Here is a 24,741-nt window from a genome sequence, read left to right as displayed (position 1 = left end):
GATTGGCTACAGGCCTGCCTAGACCACCACAGACACCGGAAGCCTGGTAGAGAGGTTGAGAAGCCAGGCTGTGCCTTTCCCCAGATTTTGTAAAATGAAGTACACAGGGGTGGCCTCAGCCTGGCACCTCTGGAATCTTTCCTCCTAGGCAAATCACACCTGGAAGGGCTCTTTTGTTTCTCTACAGCCCCTTGGGTCTACAGCACTATAGCATGGCAAGGTGCACACAGCAAGTGCCTACTAGATATTCCCTGATGTAACTTTTCAGAGATGAATACTGACAAAAACACAATATGAGCATCCTGTAAGGACCACTACCCCTCCCAGGCACCATGAGAACACAAGAAATGTTAACGTCACGGAAAAGAAAGAGAAAATTTGTGTTTTCTGCAGAGGTTCTAGCACGTGTCAAATAGCAGTCAAGCTAGAAGAGTTCAAAGCTATTCTGTAGCACAGGAATGCTGACTGTCACCTCTTCACGAGAACAGGGTCTGGAGTATTTTCTACTCTGCCTGACTCAAAAGGTGGCGATGAATGTCAGACAGAGAGCTGTGAAGAGACTAACGGTCAATGGCTAAGGAATACTCAGCAGTCATCTTTTATCCCTTTGCGATAAGGTTTATTTTCAAGATGTTAGGTTCACTCATCTGGCCAAGTAAGCACCACGAAAGTGACTTCTTCCAGAGGCTCATGGAACTCCCTGAGAATGTCCCAAGGTGTTGGTTATTTGAGATTTCCTGTTCTATTTTTCTTCCCATGAGAATCACTGCTGGCTTTCCCATGATGCTTTGGGCAAGGGGCTTCTTTCTTTTATTTTCATTACAAGCGGGGAATCTATCCATCAGACTGGCAGGGCCCCCAAAGGGGCACTTCCTTTCATCTGTTTCTCAGGGTAGATGGGCCATTTCTCAATTCACCAGTCTGTGTCTCTTCTATTTTTTTTTAAACCTTTCCAGAGAGAAAGTTTCCATGATATTCTCTTAATCAACTGTTTGAGTGCCTAACAAATTTTGCTGTTTGAAGATTCTTCTTTCTGTTTAGCCTCAGTTCATTTCTCCTGACCCCCTTATTGAGAGTTTGAGAGGGGCTGGTTATCCTACAGTCTAGCAAAACTGTCTCATAAATGGTTCAGAGGCTCTTGTACCAGCAGATTTGCTGGGCTGTACTACTGTCCCTCACTGAACAGCTGTGTAATGTTGGGCAAGTCACTTAACCTCTCTGTGCCTCGACTTTCCACCTGTTCAGCTTGTCCCTCTGAGCCACGGTTTCCTCCCCTGCCTAAAGGAGCTCACCAACTGCTGGATGGCTTCGTGGGCATCTCTATTATAGAATATTATATTGTAATTACTATTTACTTATACATTCTCCCACCGGACAGTGAACTCGAAGGAGGGAACCCCATCTTTTTTTTATCTCTCCTCCAGATTCGGTGCCTAGCACATAGCCAAGGAGGCGGAATAATTTCTAGCCAAAATTTTCTATGGCGTATTTCCCCCCATCTACTACAATTCCAGGTCTCATGATAGACTTTTTTTCACTCCTCTCTTCTCTTCACACCAGTGTCGTATAGAACGGGTGGCGGGAGACTGGGGATTAGTCCCGGGAAGCTGACACTAAGCTCGCTCGCTCGGATGAGGTTCGCGACAGGCCGAGAACGTGATCTGCCGCGGGCGAGGGGGGACGATGACGCAGCTCCAGCCACTTTGGCCGCGTTTTCCGTTTGCGCTTTTATCCTATCAAGTGGAGTCGGGCTGAGCTCCCAGGCGCTCTGCAGAAGCAACGCGACGGCGAGCGGCGCCCGGGATTTCCCACGAGCGCAGAGGCCCGACGGTGCCCGCGGCAGACGCCCCCAGAGCCCGGCAGACCGTGAAGTCCGGGTCGGGTCAACCCAGGTGGGGGTGACGCACCTGGAAGAGGCGTGCGCAGCAGTTAGGTGGAACCCCGGCGGCGGGAGGTGGGCGAACGCATCACAGATTAACGCGGGCAGAGCGTGGATCTGCACACACATCACCCTCGAAAACTCTCAGGCACAGAGAAGCAGCATGCCTTCCTCTGTGGACCGCAGCCGTGGAGGACTACCCCGGGCAGAGTCTCCCAGTGGTTGATTCCAAGTCAAGATGGTTGCGAAGCCGCCAGCCTTCTCGGGGAGCGAGGCAGGTCCGCTGGGCGGGGCCAAGGGGGAGGGGCGGGCCCGGGGCGGGGCCTCGAGAGGGGCGGGGCCAGGTGCTGGGTTGTCTCTGCTTGTCAAAAGGCAGCAGCAGAGCGGGAGGCGCCGGGAGCGCGGAGCTGCGTGCCCAGCCGCCTGACCAGGTGCGGAACCGGTAGGAGCGGGGAAGGGGGGTCCCAGAATCGGGATTGGGCCCGGGGTAGGGCTCCGGGGGGGTACCGGGCCTGAGTGCCCGGGTGCAAACACTAGAGGGTAAATCGCAGGGGCAAACTTGGCTGCTGAGATCCGGGCTGTCGTGCCATGAGGCTGAGGCACTGACGGTACACTGAGGTCTGAGAAAGCTAAAGTTCGTGCCAGGTTGGCAAGAGGGACAACGACCTCGGTGCTCAGGCGGTTTATCACACAAATGCTCTGCTACACAGTGCTCAGCACTTGGGCAACGAGAAGCATTTGTTTCCTTCCTCTGTTGGGGAGCCTTGGCACTGAGTGAAGGAATAAGAAAGGGAGATCGACTGTCGATGGTACTAAGGTCCGCTGGAGGCGGAGTGTGTGAAGCTTTATCATCTTCTAGTACCTGTGTACGGTCACCTGCCATGGTGGAGTTGGATCTTTTAAGTAGAGTTTTTTCTTTTCTTTTTAAACCATCAATGATTTTAGACCTAGTTGGCCCTAATGCACTGTATTTATTTTTTCAGGAAAGCCTGTCCATAGATGTTCAGAGGAACTCAGGGGCAAGCATCTAATCCGGGAGGGAGCTCAGGAAGTAGTTTCTGTTTGGGGAGTGAAGGGTCCCTCGTCTGTGGGTGGTGGGGGAGAGTTTAGGGGAAGTATCTAGGAGGGAACAGCATGTGGTCTGCAGGGAGCAGTGGATCCTGACCCCCTCTCCCCCCACACACCCCCAGACCACTGAAGCTGAGACCCAGGCTACCCGGTCTGGGAGGGCACTAGGTCTCCCAGCCCAGGCCCTTCCCGCATCTCCTCCTCCTCCTTCTCCTCCTCCTCTTCCTCCTCCTCCCTGCGGTGAGTGAGTCAGCCTCCTGTCTGGGCTCAGTTGCAGCCAGAGGGGCCAGAGCCCAGGCAAGCAATTGGGCAGGCATTTTCTGAGCATTGCAGAAGCTCTCCTAGGCAGAGTCAGCTCCACTCTAGCTCCCTGCTGGAAGGCTCTCTTCCTCGTGGCCAGTGGTGGCCACTCCTCTGAAGGGAACACCCAACACAGGGATGATTATGGGATCGTTGTGGTATGATTCCAGAAGGGTTGACGGTGAAGAGCTTGTGGATTTGCGGTAAATCCGCATCTCTTATCCTTCTCCTAGGATCAGGAGGTACATCCAACACGGTACACTTCCAGCCTCCCATTCCATTTCTGCCTAGTGATCTTGTTAGCAGCCCGGCTCTGTTAGCCAGGTGGGTGTGCACAAGAAGTCAGGAAGGTTCTGGGACTAGGGAAGGCATGGTGTTGTCAAAGAAAGTTTTAAGCCAGGGTAAGAAGTGGGGTTTGTTGAGGTGGAAATGGATTGTCTGGACACTGGAACCTCAACTCAGTGAACTGTGGGCATTGTGTATTGGGGGGGAGGAGGGCTTCCCCATCCCGTCCTTGTCGAAGTGCTGGAGAGGACTGAGGGTCCTTCTGGAACGGTATACAGACAGACCCGGAGGTAGTAAGACTGTACATTTCTCTCTGGCTTTTCTTTTGGGTGCTTCAGACCCTTGAGCAGAAACGGGAGCCCCAGAGTCCATTGCCCCCCACTCAGTGGCCTCTCTGGAGCCATATGAGACAAGCCCACAACCAGGCTGTGGTGCGGGGCTGACTCAAACTGCAAAATGCTGGGGATTCACAGACTGTACTCCGGCTGGGCCCCATGGCTTCAGTTTGGCTGGTGCCTCATTAGCCACGACTTGGACCCTTTCCAGGGTAAAGAATAAGAAAGGAGGGAAGAGAGAAAGGGTAAGAAAAGAGGAGAGTGAGATAAGGAAGGAGGGAAAGAGAGTTAGGAAGCTTTCCTGACCCCTCACAGCTCCTCAGTCAAGGCCATCACACTTCATTTGTATAAACATCGTGGAAGGCCTGGTATAGTTTGGGGTGCCCTGGTTATTTGTATTTATGGTTTCTCCGTCTTCTCTCCCATCCCCCCTCAGAACTGATCTTTTTTGGGACTAAGTCCCAGAGGAAGTACCAAGAGGCCCTCCCGGACCCTCACCCTCCACTCTCAGACCAAATAGCCAGTGTCTAAAGCCAGTGTCTTCCATGCTTGACTTGGGGCTTGGGGGCCAGATCAGGCGGTCATCCGAGCAGGAGAGGGAGTGCCACTGTTCAGTTCTTCACCCTGCATCCCCAGGAGGCGACAGCCATCCCAGCCGAGATCTGCTTCTGGAACCCCTGCTAGAAACCCCCTGTTGTCTTTGTCTAGCAGTTGGGTGCTGGTGGCTGGAGGGCCAGAGTCAGGAGCACCTGGAAGTCTGAGCCAGGATGATGTTCCAGTCTGTTGCCGGACAGGAGGAGTTGTAGTGGTCCAGCTTTCCGTTTGGCCACGGCTGCAGGTCTGCTTTGGATGCAGGTAGAGGGAAGTAAGGAAATGACAAGTTTTGATTAAATGCCTTTTGTGCACCCAGCTTGGTGCTAGACCCTCTGAGGGATGACAGGAACAGAACCCACCAAATCAGCCCTCTTCCTTGAGACGGTCTGAGCCCCAGGACGGGCAGCTGCTGTCGGTCCAGTTCTGAAAGGATCCAGGTGGGCAGAAGCTAGCCTGGCTATTGCTCTGGACCTCAGGGCCTCGCTTCCAGTCATGCTTTTCTCTAATTCCCTCTTCACCCTCTGCTGTGTCAGTGCCCTCTTGGTGGGCCAGAGAGGGGGAGCGTATAATTCCCTGTCGAAACTGGGAAGCTTTGAGAGTGCAAAGGGGTGCTGTTAGTAGGTTCTGTCAGGACAATTGACATAAACCACAACTGTCTCGGGCCAACTGAAACATTTAGTCATTATGGTGAACAGCACTCTGAACCCATCTGAGGTTACACTGACGAGGGGAAGATGGGTGGGAGTGGGTTTAATGAGGAAGACAAGGTGGGGAAGGTGCCTAATGACGAGGGGAGGATGGAAGTAGCTTAATTCTCAGGGCAGCCCCAACACCCCAGCTTGCTCCCTGATATTATCACCCAATTCCAGTGTTTTCCCTGAGGGCAGCTCCGCTCCCAGCCACCTTCTCCTAGAACCCAACCTACCACACTCGCTCGCTCTTGTGACTTCCCTTCACCCTTGACTTATGACTGGCCTCACCTTCGGCTTTCCTGCCCCACCCCTACCTCCGATAGGGACAGGAAGGCCTGCCAACTCCCCTTCCGCTGCCCCTGGGGGAATTGGGATTTATAATGGAGCCAAGACTTAGCCTCATGCTTCCTCTTCCCTCTTCCCCCGTATCTGCAGCCTCTTCATTTTGTCTCTCCAGCTTCCCAGATCTCTGGGGGACACACCATACCACAGGGAAGTCCAGCTCTCCAGTGGGTAAACAATAAGAAGGGAAGGGTAGTCAAACCTTGCTCATGTGGATAAAGGGCGCAGGTCACTTGCAGTCAGGTTCCGGGGAAATGGTGAGCAGGGTGGAGGGCAGAGCCAGAGAAAAACTGCTTAGCAGGAGAGGGAGTCGGTTCCCCCGGACACTGGAGTTTGACTGTCTCATCAGGTCTGAATATTGGGGAAATGGTCCAGGGCGGGGACAGGCTGTTCTTGCTCAACCCAAGCTATAGGCGTTGGTGGCAGCGACTGCATCGTGACGCTGTAACACGTAGAAAAGAAACTGCCCTCCCTTCTGCATCCGAGGTCCTCGTGGTCCAGATGCTCAGGGCGGGCTCCCTGGAGAGTCCGCAGAGGTCCAGCATGAGAGTGATCGGGGCACCTGGTGTGGGGGTGGAGCCTCCTTAATGATGGTGTAGTGACTGTCTTACTCTGGCAGGAAGGAAGTTGTTCTCATCGCCAACAAATGAAAAGGGCAGGTGAAGACCTCTTGGGAAGTCCCACCCTTTGAAGTGACTTGTGGGGAGAGGGAAGGGGAGAGACTCCTTGGGCTGGCAGGGGGAGGAGCGGGGGTGGCCTGTCAGTAGATGGCAAAAGTGAGAGGCAGAAGCAGCAGGCACTAGGGGAGTCTGAGTGTGTGTCATACGTTTGCAAACCTGCCCTGCAAGTCCTGTGCCAAGGAATAGACCAAGCAGTGTTTCCAGAACCAGGTGCCACACAAAGTCCCCATTCTGCACAGGGGAGAGTCCTGGTCCTGAGGAGGGTGTGGGCAGCTACACCAGTGGGCAAGTGGAGTTTGGGAAGGACCCAGAAGCCGGTTCCTGGGAAGCTGCTGCCTCTCACTGGCCTTCTGACCACAGGTTGAAGCTTTGAGGTGTTACGCAAGGTGTGACATTCCAGGCACTATGAGGCACCCGTGAGCCCCTAGGCTTTGCTGGCGACACATCCAGTGTGTGCCACCTGCTGGCACTGGAGTTGCAGCTCCAGGAACAGCTATTCACTGAGTGCTCAGCTCAGTTGCACCAGGTGCTGTGCTAGGTACGTTGCATGCAGGGCCTCCCAGATCTGCCACAACCTTGTGGGATAGGAACCACTGTTATGCTCCTTTCACAAATGGGAAACTGAGGCTTGGTGAGGTTGAGCCATGTGCCAAGGTGCCACAGCTGATGAATGGGACAGTCAGGACTCACACTTGGGTCTGTCTTAACTTCCATAGAACCCTACCACTTCTGCATTCATGGGAGCCCACAGGGCATTTAGCACCATGCCTTGGACATAATAGGCCTGCAGTAAATGTTTGTGAGTGGCAGGGTTAGATTTACTAACTGGTTTGAACAAGTTGACCTGGAAGCAAGCTTGGTTTGCCCAGAGGTTACTGTGGGGACAGTGGCCTCTCAGAAGGAGGCTCCCTCTGCCAGTACCCTCAGGCCTCAGTGCCTCTCCAGCACTACTGGGTACCTAACTTGGGTAAAAACAGCAGACAAGAACCTGAGAGAGAGAGAGAGAGAGAGAGAGAGAGAGTTCTGTGCCGAGAGATTGCATGGGATCAGATAAGATTTGAATGGTCTAGAAGGCAAATGACAAATACTCTTTCAATGTCAAACAAGCCACTTCATTGATAACCTACTTTGGACTAAGGGCACCAAGGAAAGACCATTGTCCCTTTGGCCAACTGGAGCTAATCTCATCCTGTTTGCCCTTTCCCCTCCTAGCTACCCCTTAAGGAGCACTCGTGAGCCTAGCCTGCCTGGAAGGGGAGATGGACTCTGGCCACATATGACAGCCTCTGCCAGCCAGTGTGATTCCCTTCTCTCCTTTCATCTTGACAGCTTCTCCTTGGAGGAAGCTACTATTACTCTCCCCAGCATGGATATGGGAAACCAAGGTTTAAAGAGATGTCGTAACCTGCCATGCTGTAGAATTAACCCATGACCACTGAGCTACACTGCTGTTAGTGCTGGGCTTGGCCACGCGAACCACTCTCCGTGCCAGAGCCTGGAGACGGGGTTAGAAGGAAGAGAAAGTGCTCAGCCTACCCCTCAGCTGTGCCCCCCCCCCCCCAGGGTTCCTTGGCATATCTCTGAAATGTTAGGTAGTGCTGTTGGAAGCTTTGCCAATAGCCTCGAAGAACAGGAAGAAAGCGGGGTTGGAGTTAGACACGCCTGGGTTCAAATCCCAGCTTTGTCACTTTCTAGCTTGTGACCTTGGGCAGGTTTCTTAATCTCTCTGAATCTCAGTGTCCTTATCTGTTACGTGGGATAAGAATAACTCCCTTGTAGAGCCGTGTGAGGATTCCAGATGACCCAAGTCAAGTGTCTGGCGGGCAGTAAGCCTTCGAAAAGCGTGGGTCGTTCAGTAGATATGCGTTGAGGACCTACGGTGTGACAGGCATTATTCAAGACGCTGGCAGCTTCACAGTGAAAAGTAAAGACTCTTGCAATTGTTCCCAAATTTGTTAGACCAGAAACTTCATCATTGTGAGAGATCCCTTTAGAATCCAAGAATGGCTGTCTTCGCACCTGGCTGAACTCGGATTTGGTACATTTCTCTTCCAGCCATTTGTTAGCTGATGAGCTTGGAAAAGTTGGTTAGCTTCTCTGAGACTCAGGTTCTTCAATTCTTTTTATTTATTTACTTATTTTTTTGACTGTGAAATATATCATACGCACACGGGTATACCATATGCTTATGTATAGATTAAAGAATAATATAGTATATTCTGTACACATCACCCAAGTGCAGAATGGAACGTCTGCAGCGCCTTCAAAGCTCCCGTTCCTCTTCCCATTTGCATCTCCTTCCTTGTTCTCCACCCCACCCATATTTTGAATGTTAGTTAGTTATTTCCTTCCTTTTCGTCGTAAGTTATCGTCTACGTGCGTTTTACAAAACAATATATTGTTTACCTTCACGTGTCCATGGAGCTTACCTATATGCATGTTCCCTGTGATGTGCGTCCTCCACCTTGTGTCGTGCCTGTGAGACTCCCCCCACTGTGTTGACACACCCAGAGGTAGTTCATTAGTTTTCACTCAGGGTGACGTCCACTGTAAGGATGTGCCACAATTTGTATGTCCTCCCTCTTGGTGATGGACGTTTGGGTGGTTTCCAGTTTGGACTTATCATGGTCATACTGCTGGCAGTAACTGTGCTGGTCTCCTGATGTGCGCGTAAGCGGTTCTCCAGGGCACATACCTGGGGCCAGGGCACCTGGGATTCTGTGTTTGGCATTGCTCCACAGCGCCCAACTCTTTTCCACAGTGGTTGTACTGAAAAGCATTCCTTTCGGCAGTGGCTAAAAGTTCCCATTGTTCCCCATCCTTTTCAATACCTGACATAGCCTTGATTTCTAAAATGAAACGGTTGTCCGACTAGATGAGTTTCTAAAGTCCCTTTCAGCTCTCATAATTGAATCATTCTCGGCCGGTTATATGTGTACCCCTGTCTGACGTGTGGTACACGCACAGGTGGTCCTGTACAGGTGTCAGCCTGACTCTGTGAGCTCTGCCCAGGGTCTCCGGGTGCGGCTGAAGCCCTTCCTTGTAACCTTCCAGCAACAGTTAGGGAGGGATCCCGTGGCTCCAAGCCCATCCCGGTACTTAGCGTCCTGTTCAGTTCAACCAAGAGCCTAGTGTCAGTGCTGAGCACATACTAGGTGACCAGTTAGTATCCCCTGGATTGCATTTTTGCTAAGGGTATTGAGACGGTATCTTTTCCTTGGGTATCGATTTTGAGAACAGGACGTGGAAGTATCAGAACTTTGTGTTTGTTAGCTAATCAGAATTCAGGGTGCTGGGGGCAGTGATGGGATTTACATCTGTCCAGGGCTTTTTGGTCATCTGAAAGCTCCAGGTGAAGTAAACTGAAGACTAATTGTTCAGAGTCTGGCCTTGATCTCTGACCCACTGACTTGTCCAATCTGAGAAGCAGAGGGTGCTAGAGGGTTGCAGTGGAGAGAACAGAGGAGGCACCTTGGGGAAAGGAGCAGAATGCCCACAGAGAATCCCTTCCTCTTCCAAGGTTGAACACTCTGCCTGGGGGTGCTGGGTTGAGTAGGTGTTAGGTAGACCCGGTGTTCTGGCGGCCACATAAACAGCCAGCTGCCCACTCACCCAGCCGCCCACAAAAGAATGTGGCTTGCTGGGCAGTTGCATGGGACACCCGAGGCCGCAATCCTGCAATTACCCAGCCAGTCTGTGCGTGTCAGCTCCAGGGGCAGGTGAGTGCCTCTGCCCTGGGCCTCATCTTGGTCACTAGACCCATGCTGGGCTCGGTGGTAGGGCCCCACCCATTCTTCAATCACCTCCCACCCCAACTCTGCCCCAGTGTCTCTCTGTACACCAACCTTTGACCTTTGTGAGGCTGACATAATCATATATCATATAAAAGCTGACAATCGTAATAAACCAATGGCTATTCTAACTTATACGTTCCAGGCACCGTGTTAATTTTTTTCATGCATGTTCTCACCCGGGCCCCTCAATAATGCTATGAGGTAGGCAATACTGTTATCCCCGTTTCACAGAAGAGGAAATTGATGTTGAAAGAAGTTAAGAGGTTCAACTTCTTGCCCAAAGTCATTGAGCTCCTAAGTCAGAACCAGAACTTAAATTTGGATCTGTTGTAGCCTGGGCCATCTGCCCCTGCCTCACCTGCCCACGACCTGTCCTGCACAGTTGTTCGGCTCTGTTCTCTGCCCTCCTCTTCCTGTCTGAGGAGGGCTGGAAAAGAGGCAGTAGGTGGTGCCAGCCGAGGGTGAATGGGACAGTTCCAGGCTGGCCAGGATGATGCTGGAAAACACCTTCGGGGCAGAGTTCTTTGTTCCAAACAGCTCTCAATTTCCGGCCTTCTGCCAGGGGTGGGAAGGTACCTCTGCCCAGCCTATTTGGCAAGCACACCGACATCTTGGGTGCCATGATGTGAAGAAGTGGGGGGTGGCAGCCTCAGGTAAAATTCCACTGTAATGAACTCCATCTGAGATCCAAATGGCTTTGTTGAGATGAAATTATGTTAACCAGTGTGCAGTGGAGGAACTCAGGTGTGGAACCTGAGAAACTAGAGGGGGAAGTGGGGCTAATTTACCTGTAAGTGTCTTTTAGTAAAGCTCTGGAACGTTTTGGAACCTAGGAGGAGAAGGAGAGTCAGAATCACCCCTGGTTCCTCCTTCAGTGCCAAGCTCCCGGGTGGTTGGGGCAGGGCCCGGAGGGGAGAGCTTTGTGTTTGACTCTACCTGGCAGGGCTGTGCCTGTCTGTTCGATTGTCCATGTACCCGCTGGGTTGCGAGGCCCTGAGAACAGGGCTGGGTCCTATATCTGAAGTGTCCTTACTCCACGCAATACTTAACTCATCACAGATATGCTCAATGGCTGTTGATTGAATGGAAATGTGTTTGTAGGTAGACCGGGACCCCTGAGCTATGTAAAGAGAGTTGAGGTGCCCGGGTGGCTCAGTCGGTTAAGCATCTGACTTCAGCTCAGGTCGTGATCTCACGGTTCGTGAGTTCGAGCCCCGCGTCGGGCTCTGTGCTGACCGCTCAGAGCCTGGAGCCTGCTTGGGATTCTTGTATTTCCCTCTCTCTCCGCCCCTCCCCCACTCGCACTGTCTCTCTCTGTCTCTGTCTCTCTCTCCTCAAAAATAAACAAACGCTAAAAAAAATTCTCTTTTGAAGAGAGTTGAAGGGCAGGAGCTTTGTGTGACTAAAACGTTATAAAAAACTGGGCTGCAACTCAGAGGACTTCTCTCCCATTACTGAAGCCAATCCTGCAGAATAACAAGCACTAACATTGCCTGAGCAGGTACCCTGTGCCGGGTGCGGTGCTGAGCCCTTGACCTGCATTATCTCATTTGACCCTCACAGACAAATGAGGTAGGTTTTGCCACTTTTTTCTCATTTTGCAGGCAAGGGAACGGAAGCTTAGAGAGCTGCGGACACAGCGGGCAGGAGGTGTGTGGGGAGGCAGGGTTTGCTGTTGCTCAGGCTGCCTCCAGACCCTCTTCTCTTACCTGTGTCTCCCTGCACACAGAGCTCGGCTATCGCTGAGGGCTGGTTGCCGGGTGGGGGGGTAGGGCCAGGTGATGAGTGAGGCTGGAGGGCTGCAGACCCTGGTGGGGTGCAAGGGCGGGGGGAGGGGGGAGTGGCACAGCCTGGTCTGGAGGGTTAGCTCCACCTGAGGCCCGCAGGGTTGCCCTGGGAACTGCAGCCCGGTGTGGCCACGTTAGCCTTTTTTTTTTTTTTTTTTTTAAGGAGGAAGCTGGATATCCAGAGTTTTTCCAAAAGTGAAATCTCTCCAGTTTTCAAAAACACTGACCACTAACTAAAAAATTTACGACGACCCGGTGGCGATGGTGGGTGGTGGCAGAGTGAACACAGTCATGGCTAGGTTTAGCCTGCAGCCCTGCCCCCCGCCCCCCACCGGCCCCGGATGTCTTCGGGTAGTTTCTTTCTTTGAACATGGGACCGTTAGACAGAGTGGGACCGGTAAGGCCCTTGCTGATGTAGAATTTCTCACGAAAGGCATGATCACCCACCCTCCATGGGTCCCCTTCCTAGCACGTGATAATACTGTATCATGCAGACCGTCTCTTTCTGGAGACTTATAATGAAATCAGCCTAAAGATATTCCATGAGTGAATCCCCTCCTTCCCCACTCCCCTGCCCGCCCCCCCCCCCCAACTCTATATTCCCAGTTAGGTGTTTTTCCAGAGGTGTTAGCAGGCAAGTTCTGTGTAGAGAAATAAAAAAGAAACTAACGGTTAAGCAAAGGGTCTCTAGGGAAACAAAAAATAGAAAGAATAGTGGATGGGGAGCCTGGGTGGCTCAGGTCATGATCTCACGGCTTGTGAGTTCGAGCCCTGTGTCAGAGCCTGGAGGCTGCTTCGGATTCTGTGTCTCCCTCTTTCTCTCTGCCCTCCCCCACTTGTGCTCTATCTCTCTCTCAAAAATAAACATTAAAAAAATTTTTTTAAAAAAGAAAGAATAGTGAAATGTGGGGATTGGGGTTGGTAGGCAATGAATGACGAGCCCACCTACGCTGCACTTCGGGGTCTCCCAGACTGTGAGGGCCTCATGGTGCCGTGAGGGTCGTGCTCCCTGTACTATTGCAAAGTGTGTGTTCACCGCCTTCTCCTTTCCTGCCTGAATTTCCTCCTCCTCTTAAAACCTGGGGCAATAATGGTCAACCAGTAACAGCTTTATGGAGTATCACGATTTCATAAAACACTTTAAATATTTTGTCTCAGATAAATATTATGAGGTGTTTATGCTGTGAGATAGACAAATGGGTGTAGAATCCCCCTTCTGAGGCTTGGTAAAGTGGCGCTGTTTTCTCTCCCTTCTTCCTTCCATTCCACAAGAGAGGAGTAGTCATGGAGCACTGCGGCCCAGGGTGCAGGCAGCACAAGGTCCCCACAGGCCTCCTCATCCCCGCTGTCCTCACTCCTCACCTGGGGTTGACAGGTGGGGGAAGGTGCCTCAGCCCCTGATGAAGGTCCCCCTTCCCTGAAAACCCCACACCAGGGGGAGTATGGAGCGGGCATGGGGATGGCCCCAAACCTGTGGATGGCCCATGGCCAGCTTCCTCCCCACGCCTGCCTCCCCTGCCTGCCACCTCAAGCCATTGTTCCCAAAGCTGGGCAGAAAATAGCTCACTCCAGGGAATTATTTTTGTCTCTGTTAAACTTCAATCCTGAGCTCCTGCAGAGCCTGGCTGCAGAGTTGTTTTTGAGGTCAGGGGGAGCTCTGGCAAAAGTAAGGTGTAGGGGGTGGATAAAGGGAGGCGGTGGGAGGAGGGGGCCATGATGGGCCACAGGCCCCTGGACTCTTGCCCTTCCGTGCTGCCCACGGGCTGCCTGACAGAGTGGAGCCTGCCCAGCCAGCTGGAGTGAGGTCTCCTTCCCACCTCCTTTGAGCTGGTCCCTCAAGTGCCTTCTCCAGGGATGTTTGCTGCCGAGGGAAAGAGTGCTGAGTGAAGGAGCTGTGACTCTGTTACCCCGAGCAGAGGCCCAGGTGGGCAGCAGGCCCTGCCCCAGGGCAGCGGGGAGGGCCGCACACGGCTGACTGTTGAGGAGGGAAAGAGGTGGTTCCTCTTGAGACCCCGGGGTAGCCCCTGCGTGCCCTGCGACACCACCGAAAGGGGCTCTGTGTGGCAAATCTGCTCCATCTTTGCCCCTGGGTATCAGAGGAAAACAAGGAAGAGGAAGATGGCCAGTGGATAGGGCTGGGGGAGGGGACTATAGTTTGGAGAGGGTTCACAGGTTAGGACAAAGGCAGCTATTTCCTACCACTTGGTGGCTCTGGGGAAGAAGCCTCCTGACAGATTCGGACGTTTGGGCCTGAAACCTCGAAACAAGGTCATCTTCAGTTATAGCTCTGAGGGGAAGGCCCGGCATGTGTTGTTGCCAGCAGTGAGCATGGACATTCCGACTCAGGGTACGGGCTGGTGTGTGCCCACACAGGTCGGGACTTTCCACAGGTGTCCGTGGTGCAAGCTGTTTGTGAACATTGTGTGTCTGTGGCTGATGCCCTTCCTTACAGCGATTCCTGGCAACAAGGAAGTGACCTCGTTGACCGGGAGAGAGCAGTGAGCCACGTGGAACAGTGGAGGCACGTTCGGGGATTGGGCGGCTGTGTGTAACTCAGCAGTCCCCTTGCCGAGCAACCGTATCCAGCCACCCTGGACAGACTGATGCGTTAAAGAAGGATTGAGCTGGTGACATGCAGCTGAGTGGGTCACCAACTTCCGTCTGCCCTTATTGAGCCTTTTGTTCTCTCTTTGGTTTTCTCTCAGAACACTTATTTTCGCGTCCGGCCGGGTTGAGTTTTCCAGAACTGTCTCCTTTGTCTCTGCCTTTCAGCTCAGTTATGCTGGTCCTACTTGCCCCCCGCCCCCCGGGGTAAAGGAGCTCCCCTGCAGGGTGGTGGCCCTGGGTGTGCACCAGCTGGGACCTCGACTGTCTAAAGAAGAAGCCCACTGCTTTGCTGACCTTGGGGCACTTTCTCAATAAATCAAGGGGAGAGAGCCCTACTTTTACTTTCCGTATAAGGCTGGAGCTCAGTTCAGGTCAGAATGGGAATCCGATTGGACTCTGAAAGTCTTCAGTTCAAATATCATTACAATAATTAAAAATTCCTGGTATTCAAGTCTCAACGGGTAGAAGGACTCAGTGGAGGAAAGAATGGAATCCACTTTCTATTACAATGAGTGTGGTCAGTTGGTTCATCTCTTCCTGGTGCTCTCTCTCTTTCCAGCCATGCAGAACCAGTTTTCCTGCCTCCAGCCCTCTCTTTCCCTTTTGTCTCTTGGCCTTTGCACACTCGCTGTCTGCCCGAAACCCTCATTACCCTTCTTACCACTGCCGTGTTGAACTGTGATCCTCCCTGTCTCTGTTAGCGGGCTAAGAAGTGACCTCCTCTGAAGAGCCTTCTTTACCCTATGGGCACAAAGCCAGGAGCTCTCCTGCACACTCTGGTCACGTGTGCTTACCTATATCGTAGGATGGATCCTACCTGTCTGTCCCCCTCAGTGGACTGGGAGTTTCAAGAGGGCAGGGTCTGTGTGTGGCTCTCCATTGTGTCTCTGACTTCCAGGACAGGGCTTGCCATGGTCTCAGTGCTTAAAACCAACCAGGGGTCACCATCAAAAGTAAGGCATCGAAGGCCAGAACCAATGCCCACCACGGTGTGAGGCCAAGAAAGAATGTTACAGCTCCCTGGCCATCCGATGGGGTCCCCAGGAAGAAATCTACACAGCAGGATAGCTGGAACTCTGACGAAACAGAAGTTCTGGAAAAGACCGTTAGGGGGAAACCATTCTAATCAGAAACTGAGGAGCAGCTGGTGTCCCCTTGGGGTGACTGCACTGCTCCTCTAAAGTGAATGGGAACCTATTTGGTCTAGGCCCGGAAAAGCTTCATGAATACATGAGGAGTGTCCACCCCCTTGCTAGTAATCTAGAAGATAGAGAGGATGCCTTTGGGTAGATCAGTACCTTTGGAACTGGAGCCGTCCTATGTATCTCAGAAGACCCAGGATCCTTCACTGGTTCTGACACAGGCCTAATAGTGTAAGTGAAAGGTGTTCCAGGGCCCCCCGAGGGCCAGAGGCAAATAAGAGTCCAGGCCCCCTGAGCCAGAGCCAGCCCAGTGTCTGGGTTAGGGGCCACAGTGGGCCTCCCTATTGCCAGGGAGGCTGCAGCCCTCACTGCTGCCTCTGGGCTCCAGCCTTTGGCTCTCCACCTCAGTCTCCCCTGCCTTCTGCACTTTCGGTGGTAGGCAAGAGCAGCTGAGGAAGTACCACTGCCCTGATGACACACAGGCAGCCTCATGGGGCCGCTGAGCCTCAGGTCCCACTAGGGGAGAACAGATATGTGACAGATGCATGACAAGCCCCGGGTGACAGAAGAAGTAGGAGAGAGATGGCATTGGGGGACAGAGGGAAAGGAAGGGAAAGGCAATGGGCCCAAGGGCTTGGTACTCAGTGGCACCTCGGGAGCCACGGGTCTTATCCTTCTTGCAGAGGAAAAGTCCAGATGTGTAGCTCAGCTTCTCTGCATATAGGGGAGAGATTAGCCATTGGCTGTGGCTTCCAAAAATCTGGCTGGGAAAAATTTCCCCACCCTGAGAAGCCAGATTTTTGGAAGCCACAGCCAATGGGTGGGGTGGTCAGTTTTTTCCCAGTTCAGTGGAAATGTGGCTTTCTGGGCAACGTTTGTTTGGAGTAGCATGTTTGGGGCTGAGAGCAGGCCTGCTGCCCTCCATGGCACCTCTATGGGGCCTGAAAGTTTCCTGATTTTCCAGGCTCTGGTCTTGTACTGACAGCAGTTACAGCTTTAGTAGTGAGCTCCAGCTGACATCCAACCACACTGTGCCAGAGACTGTGGTGAGCGCTAGACAGAGAAGTTGGTCCTGTAACAGCCCTGTGACCCAGGCGTTCTCTCATGTCCGCATTGGCAGAGGAGGATGCAGGAATGGGCTTTGGGGTACGCTGGACGGTAGTCACATTGCCAAGCGCATCAGGCTGGCCAGGGCAGTTGTGGAGGTAAGCGAGGGATCTGACGCCCAGGATTCTGAGTATTTCAGTGCCGGCAGGACCTGGCCCTTTGGGTACTGACACAGTGCAGAAAGAGTGTGAGTGACACAAAGACTGCATTGGTCCCAGAGGAAAATGAAGAGAAGAAGGCTGGCCGGGATGGACGGGTTTGGGGGCGGGCGGTGGGCTCAAAGCTATCTGTCTGGGCAGGAGCAGACTCAGGTCTATGTGGACCTGGGCCGGGGACCCAGCAGTAAGAAAGATGCTTAGTCTGGGTAGAGGGCCACAGAGACGCTAGAACTGGGCTTGGGAATCTCTTGGGAGAACGAAGCAGCTTTCTTCTGATGTCCTGAGGCCATTGTTGTTGTTTTAAATCCCATTTAGCCATCACCTACATTAGCAATAGTAGGAGTTGAAGTCTCCCCAGAGGAGGGCTAGAACCACTTCCCCTGTATTCTTGGTGTTCTCCATTTGGGCTGCTCCAATTTCTATTCTTTGGTCTCCAAGTAACTGGACCAAAAGCCTCCTTGTCCCATCAACCTTGATCTGGAACACATATCCCAGGGAAGAACCCCCATCCTAGTGTCCAGGAGAGGCTCCCAGAATAGTGAGAGAGCACACCAGGCACATCCCACTTCCGTCTAAGATCTCCCCTTACCTCTCTGGGTCTGGGTCCATTTCTTCAGGCCATGGAGGCCAGAGCCAGGAGCTAGAGCTGGTTGGGCAAGAGCAAGTGGGTTACCCTCACTCTGTTCCTCTGTGTTGCTTGTCTGGGATGACATCGGTGCTGGGTGGTCCCACTGCAGTGTGCTTCAGGGCCTCCCCCATGGCTTCCCACAACTCCCCTCCTCCAAAGATGACATTCATGCCTCCTCCCATGGCCCATTTCTCTCCCACACCACTCTGACCCCTGGAAGCTGCTCGGGCTGGTGATGAGAGGTCTTGGGACTTGCCCAGGGTGGAGGTGGAAAAACACTCTCTTTCCTTTGTACTCTTGGGACAAGCCGCTCCCCCTCTGATGGCCCCAGTTTCTTTGCTCTAAAACCAGAGAGATTGGACTGCAGATTATGAATGGGCAGCTCCCTACGCTTCAGCAGACACTGTCACTGCCCACACTTTCCAGCAGTGACAGGGCCTGGCCTGCTTGTTACCTGGAGAACCGTAATCAACCCAGAAATCTTGTTGACAAAGCTAAGGGCAGAGTTTCCATTGGAAAAAAAGCAGCTTGCAGGAATAATTGTTGTCGATAAGAAGTGGAACTATATCTCAGCAAGCTATGTATCTCTAGCCCCACTGTCTGGGGCTGGGGCCCTGTGTGTTCCTGCCTCTGGGTTCTGCTCAGCTCCTAGAAGCTTCCAGCACTCCCAAGAATAACAGGACAGTCAGCCAAGAAAGAGTCTCAGTGGATGGCTGATAGAATGGGAGCTGATAGCATGGTTTCTAAGGAGTGACCCACTAACCCTTGGCATTGCGTGGGATGTCTGTCCATGACCTTTATCAGGTTCTCAAAGGTGATATATATATTCCCCAAAGGTTTGATTTAGAAGCACTTTCAGGATAAACTCCTTCCTGCGACTGTTGAGTCATCAGTCACTTAGATAGTTAGATAGTTAGGGACACATTGCCTGTGTTCTTAGTGCTGTAGTGCTGGGGGCCAGGCTCCCCTGGAGATGGCTGAGCCAAAGACAGAAGAGGGCAGGCAGGCTTGGGGGAGTGTATTCAGCTACTCACACTCTCCCACAGAGCCCTTTTCTTGGACTGGAAACTCTTCTCTCCAGGTGAAGGCCATGGAGGCAGACGCTGCACTCATCCCCTTATTTACTGCCCTTGTGGGAATCACGATCATACCCGGGAAGTTTATGAAGTCTGAGCCAAAATTAAATGCAGCCCCCGTTATCTTTTCTGCTTTTCCCTTGCAGTCTCACTCACATCATAAACATCATAGATTTTTCTACTTTCTACAACAGTTTTCTAGCAGATGAGGAATGGGCCCTTTTCTAATTTGCACGATGGCGCCATGTGGTGGTCTGGCCAAACCTTCCTCCAGAGACGCTGTGGGAATCGCTTAGTAGCTTCATTCTATGTCCATCTTAGATGTCCATCCATCTTAGATGGCTGTAAAGAGTTTGTCTAGGACCTGTGATTGAAAGCTACAGGGGCTCTTTCATCTTGCATAGTGAAGAACTTTCTAAGCATACAGTCATCCAAGGAAAGTAGCAATTGCCATGGGAGATAGTGCTCCATTAGGAAAAATATTCACGTACAGGTTAGAATATTATAGAGGGGATTTAAGATGGTTGGACTAGGTAGAGTTTCCTTCCGATCCTGAGATGTCTGAGACGACTGACTAGCTAGTGGGTTTTACTTTGGACATTACGGTCTGCAGAAAATAATCCAACCATTCTCATCCATATTTAAAATATGTGTGTGTGTGGAGGGGCTGGGGAGACAATGAGGCAAGGAATATTTAGACAAGTTCTATTTATATAATATGCTTTCCTCTCCCCCTTCCCTCTTTTTCACTCTGTTCCTCCTCAGCTGCTTCTGGGAGGCAATGCTGAGACTGTTCTGGAAAAAGAATGTGTATATATGTTGGGGATGGTGGGAAGGAAGAAAAGACATCACCTTAGCTGGCTGTGACATTGCTGTGCCTGAGTTACACTAGAATAAAGAGATGACCAACACTAAGTTAGATCCTACAGTGCTGAGCACTCTGTGGACAGAGTTGAAAGGATGATGAAGTGAAAATCAACGAGAAATGGCTGTGTGCACATAAGCTCACGTGCAGCATGGCTGGCCTACACACTCCAGAGAGAGCCCCCCACGTGGTTCATTCTGTGTGTGCCAATTTCAGGCAGAAGAATTTTTCTCTCCCTTTTCTGGGAAATCACTTAGCTTTCCGCTTCTTTCTAGAAGGAGGGGGAACTCTGAGCCAATGTCAACAATTAGAAAGCTCAGTTTCGGTCATTCCAATCGCAGCCCAGCTGAGCGTGGCCCCCTGTCCTGGGCTCCCGTTCTCCATGGGGCCCATTAGGGGCCACACTGCTCATGTCCTTCCTGGTCCTTGGCATCTGAGGATGAGTGAACCCCCCTTGCACTAGCATGGTGTCGGGGCTCAACTGAGGGGTCCGAGAGAAAGCTCAGTGAGGGAATCTCACTTTCTGAGTGGTCTTAAGGCCTCATCATGATGGGAAATCTGGCCTTGGAGTTGCACACTTTCAGAGGTGGAAAAGACCTTAGCAGTCAGATCTCTTGTCTACCACTTATCCTCCAGGCCATAGCTTTACGGCCCTCAGGACTCTGAAGAGGGTTCAGTGAGTGTGGTGGGGTTAAAGTGAGTCTAGCAGCACTTTGATCTTTGTCTTCCTAGGCTCTTCCCAGGACACCCTGTAGCCACCATATCACGAGACTGTTCTAGGCCAGCCTGCCCCGGTGATGCCCATTTAGCAGAAGCCCCGGAAGACGGGGTGTGTGTTGTGTGCACCGACAGGCAGACATATAGGAGAGGCAGTGGTTATGGCTTCGGTGACTGGAACGAAACATGTTATCTCTTCACTTCTTGCTAAGGCAAGGTCAGGACTGGGTCAGGCTCAGGCAGGGGTTTTGATGTGGGATGCAGTCCCCGGAGGAATGGAAGCCAGGGGCTTTCTGCAGACTTGAGCTCCCACCATGTTTCTCTGAGGCTCAGTGTCAGGGACTTGGGTATTTCTAATACCAAGAGCAGGAGGGGGTTGCTCTGGGGACAGCCCCAGTAGAAGCAATGGGATGTCCTGTGTACTCAGAACATGAATTGCGGGCAGGGGTGGGGAGCTGTATGATGTGGCAAAGGAGGGTGGTATTAAGCGCTTATTTTTCCACTTCTCCTTTGCTACCCTGTATCCTTGACCCACTTTCCTCGCACTTGGAACTTTAGGCTAAATCTAGGTTAACCTCTCCTAAAAGGACCATCCAGTAGTACGCGGTTGCATGGGGAGGAGCGGCCAGCGTGTTGAACGAGGTTTTCCTGGTAAGAGGGGATGGCTGGCAGAAAGGGGATCCCGGCTAATGCCTGCCACCCTGAGACTTTGGGAGCTTTGGAAGGAAAAGCGCCATGGCATTCTTCCATCATGACCTGTGGGGATTGTTCTCTTCTTTGCCCCCGGACTTGGTGGAAGCGAAGGGCCTCCAGGACTTAGGGCTGATGAGATGACTGAGATATCTCCCTTAGGAAAGGCAAGCAGAGGGGGGACTCGAGGCAAAAGGGTCTAAGTTCAAATCTGGACTCCAAAGACAAACAACTTCCCTGAGCCTTAGTTTTCCCATGGCCAGAAGAGGGATGATAACGGGACCCGCCTGATGAGGGTGTTGTGAGGACTGAATGAGAGAGCATACTGGAGAACCCGGAGCGGGGCTCAGAGCGGACCGCCGTGTCCCCGCTGATGATTATCACTGGGATATGGGAGGGGTCAGCAGGAGACAGCAGAAGCACGTGGACATGGCACTAAGTTTGCCTTGTGTGGCCCCTGGCCCCCCACTTGCCTGGCCATGGCGCCCTGGGCAAGTCGTCCTGGACTTTGGTTTTGCCATCTGTAAAATGGGACTGCTCCTCACCTCACGGGACTGTTATGAGGCTTATGTAGGTCATGCGGCTAGAGCCTGGCAGGTTGGCACATAGTAGATACTCCATACACTCTTTTTTCTTTTTCTTTTTCTTTTTTTTTTTTTAAGCTCAAGGGTGGTAGTCTAGCTGGGTCTCGAGTCTGGCTTTTGAAAACCTTAGGGGTTGAGGACAGGAAGCGGTGGTCCTTTCTGTGCCGACTTGGCCCTCACCTCAGCCTCTGAGGAGCAAGCGGGGATTCTGGGAAATCGATAAGGCCATGGGGTAGAATCCAGAAGAGGGTGGTCAGCCGGAGGCGATGGACGGCACAAGTACGGGGAGCAAAGGAGAGCCTGGCTTGGGGGGTAAGTGACAGCATGTCTGTCCCCAGCAGCGGTGCCTCGTCCCACCCACGGCCCTTGGGAGCCGGCCGACCTGGCTCAGGTTATTTTAGCGCATCACCCACCGACATTTTCTTTTCTTTCTTTTCTCTTTTTAATGTTTATTTATTTTTGAGAGAGAGAGAGAGAGAGACAGAACGTGAGCGGGGGAGGGACAGAGGGAGAGGGAGACACAGAATCCGAAGCAGGCTCCAGGCTCCGAACTGTCAGCACAGAGCCTGACACGGGGCTCGAACCCACGAACCGTGAGATCATGACCTGAGCCGAAGTCACGCACTTAACCGACTGAGTCACCCAGGCTCCCCCATCCACCGGCATTTTCCTTGGGTGTTTGCTGGGGGCTGGCAGTGCCCAAGGGGATGGTCAATAGGCTCGGGGAGCTGACAGCCCCAGGGCCCACAGTTTGTAATTCCCATGGGCTCTTCCCTTCCCTGCCTAGTTGGGCCTCTAGGAGGCAGAGGAACAAAAGCTAGGGGTCTGGACCTTCCCCATCTGGGGATTAGCTTGAAGGCTTTTGCCAGGTTTCAGGGTCAGGCACCTTCTGTTGGCATCAGGGAAGGGAGGAAGTGTGTGTGTGTGTGTGTGTGTGTGTGTGTGTGTGTGTGGTCTGTCTGTCTGTCTGTCTCTATGGGTAGACAAGCAGGGCTGGATGTGGGTAGAAGTGGGACGGGTGAAATTCTGCCAGCCCCACCTTGGTGACCCAGCATATGCCAGTAGCACACAGACTCTGGGCACCAGAGTCAGCCCGCCTTCAGCCCTTACTGAGGTCGGGGGTGTGGAGCATGTCTCAGGAAGAGCTAAAAGTGGCAGAAAACATCCTGTTTGAAAGCAGCGAGTTGCTGTATTTAACCCCTGCAGCGCTCGCTCCGCCTACACCGTCTGCACAGACGAGGATCTCGAACACCTGTCTGTGAAGCCGTCCCAAGAGGCCAAGCCCTGTGCCGCAATCCCAGCCTGCACCCTTCCCAGCGCGCCTGAGGGGTCTCGGCAGTCCTAGCTGGGGTGGGATCTCTTTCCTGCCATCAGCAGTATGCTAGGCCATCCTCTGGCTCTGCTCCCCCCTCCCCGAGGATCCTTCAAATCTGGGGCGGGTGGGGGGTCCGTGGGAGCAGCAGGAGCCGCAGAGCTCCCCTAGATAAAAGCCCTCCCTCCCTCTCAACACCCTCTGCAGTGGAAGAAATAGGGAGGCTCTTTCCATCTGCCTACATGCTGGTCGCTGCCCCCCCCCCCCATCCCTCCCCACTGCTTCTTGCTACTCCCAGCCTCGTGGGAGGGCTGGTCCTGGCTGCTGCCAGGCTCCACCCCCTCACCCCTGCCAGCGATGACATGGCACGCCTGTGCCCAACAAATCACTCTGTCAAGTTTTCAATCCCTAATCTCGGGACTAAAGTCTCTTGAGAGAACCTCCTGTACCATTTATTGGACTCGCCAGAGGACTGGCTATGAGGTCAGTGCCAAGCTGTAGACGAAGTGTTTCCCCTTTTTCGTTTCAGAGTCCTTTTGGTTGGACGTGTCTGTGAGGTCACAGACGGGCATCCCCTCCCCCTTGCCCCTTCAGGTGGGTGTTTCCTCATTAGTCACAACCTCTGTGGCTGGCTGTTTTCCAGGAGCAGGTGCGGGCCATGGGAAGGAGGGGGGACAAGGGAAGGAAGAGGATACTACCCCGGGCTTCACAAATGCGGGTCGGATCCTGTGTCAGCAGAACCGGCAGCAACCCGCAGCCCAGACCCAGAGCCAGCCGGAGGCAGGGGAGGGGCTCAGAGAGGGGCTCAGAAGGGAGAGGCCTGCTGCCTCTCAGGCCAGGACACCAGGCAGCTGTCCAGCATAGTGACATTTCCTACTCAGCTCCAGTCTGCTCTTTGCCTCTCCTGCCTCCACAGTCTCTTCCTGCCAGCTCTCTGGCCATGTATGCCTGGGTTCTCTTTTGCACCTCTGGACTCCGGTCCCGGGCCCTGCCTCCTCGGTAGCAGCAAATAACCCCAAGCCGGCTGAGTTTTCTCTCAGCTCACCTGAAATGGTCCCGTTTTCTGTGGGCCTCCAGCTGATGGGTCCAGCCTTCTGTCCGGCTGGACTGGGGCCCCAGGCCCCCCAACCCCTGGCCAGGAGCCTTCCTGATGTCAAGGTAGTAGCTCAGCCCATTTCAGGAAAGCACAGTTGCCATGCCGGGGTAGACTGTTGTCCTGATGCCCTTGCATCATGACGTCACCAGCGAGCCCGGGTGATGATGAGCCCTCGTTGGGCTGATTCGTCTGGCATTCCCCCCACGCCCACATTTGATTTCTCCTTTTTCCACCAAAGCCACCAGATGTTTAGTCGCCTGGGTGACACAGACCCTGTAGCAACATCATGATGACTGAGAGTTGCACCATCTCAGCTGACCTGGGGTTAAGCCACAAGCATCCTAAACAGTTTCTCCTATTGCCCCACAATGGTATTGGGCCTCTGGGATCCCTGCCCACAGCTTGGATGTGTGCGGCACTCTAGAAGCCCTGGGGAGTTGGCTTGGCCTTGGGATGGGCTACAGGGACGATGTTGACAAACCCACGGGTGCTTTATCCTTGCTTTTTAATTCTTTGAAAATTGCGAAATGTTTTATATACGCAGACGGGCATATTAAACGTAAAATCCTATTTTAATAATTTTTGTAGTTTATTTTTTTTGAGAGTGACAGAGAGAGCAAGCAAGGGAGGGGCAGAGAGAGAGAGGGAGAGAATCCCAAGCCGGCTCTGCACTGTCAGCACGGAGCCCGAATGAGGGCTTGAACTCACGAGCCGTGAGATCATGACCTGAGCTGAAATCAAGAGTCGGACACTCAACCAAATGAACCACCCAGGAACCCCATTCATAACAATAAAAATATAAGACGCCTATACCTACCACTCAAAGAAATAGGATATAGTGCCTATGTAAGGCCTCTGCATGCCTGTCCCCGATCTCAGTCCCTCAAAGGTTTCTATTAATCATTCCCTTGTTCTTTTTTTTTAGAGTCTTTATTTCTGTGCATGTGCATATGTGTGTGTGTGTGTGTGTGTGTGTGTGTGTGTCTAAACATTGCAGTTTAAC

The 24,741-nt window shown here is 52.7% G+C and overlaps 1 protein-coding gene across 3 annotated transcripts in view; it reads left to right on the top strand.

Moving 5' to 3' along the window:
• The first annotated feature begins 1,959 nt into the window (after positions 1–1,959).
• The window catches only part of VDR (vitamin D receptor), a 57,210-nt gene continuing 34,428 nt past the window's right edge, over positions 1,960–24,741 (top strand). The window contains exon 1 of one of the 3 annotated variants that reach the window (XM_060657817.3): positions 1,960–2,157. In XM_060657817.3, coding sequence (XP_060513800.1) covers positions 2,118–2,157 — 40 coding nt within the window. In that variant the 5' untranslated portion in view covers positions 1,960–2,117. Of the gene's footprint in view, positions 2,158–2,198; positions 2,322–24,741 lie in introns of those variants that run through there. The other 2 variants (XM_060657819.2, XM_060657818.2) reach the window with 2 other exon arrangements.

Source organism: Panthera onca, chromosome B4 (assembly GCF_046562875.1).
Source record: "Panthera onca isolate mPanOnc1 chromosome B4, mPanOnc1 haplotype 2, whole genome shotgun sequence".
NCBI lineage: Eukaryota > Metazoa > Chordata > Mammalia > Carnivora > Felidae > Panthera > Panthera onca.
Note: the sequence above shows the minus strand (reverse complement) of the source record. Positions and strands in the feature narration are given on the sequence as shown.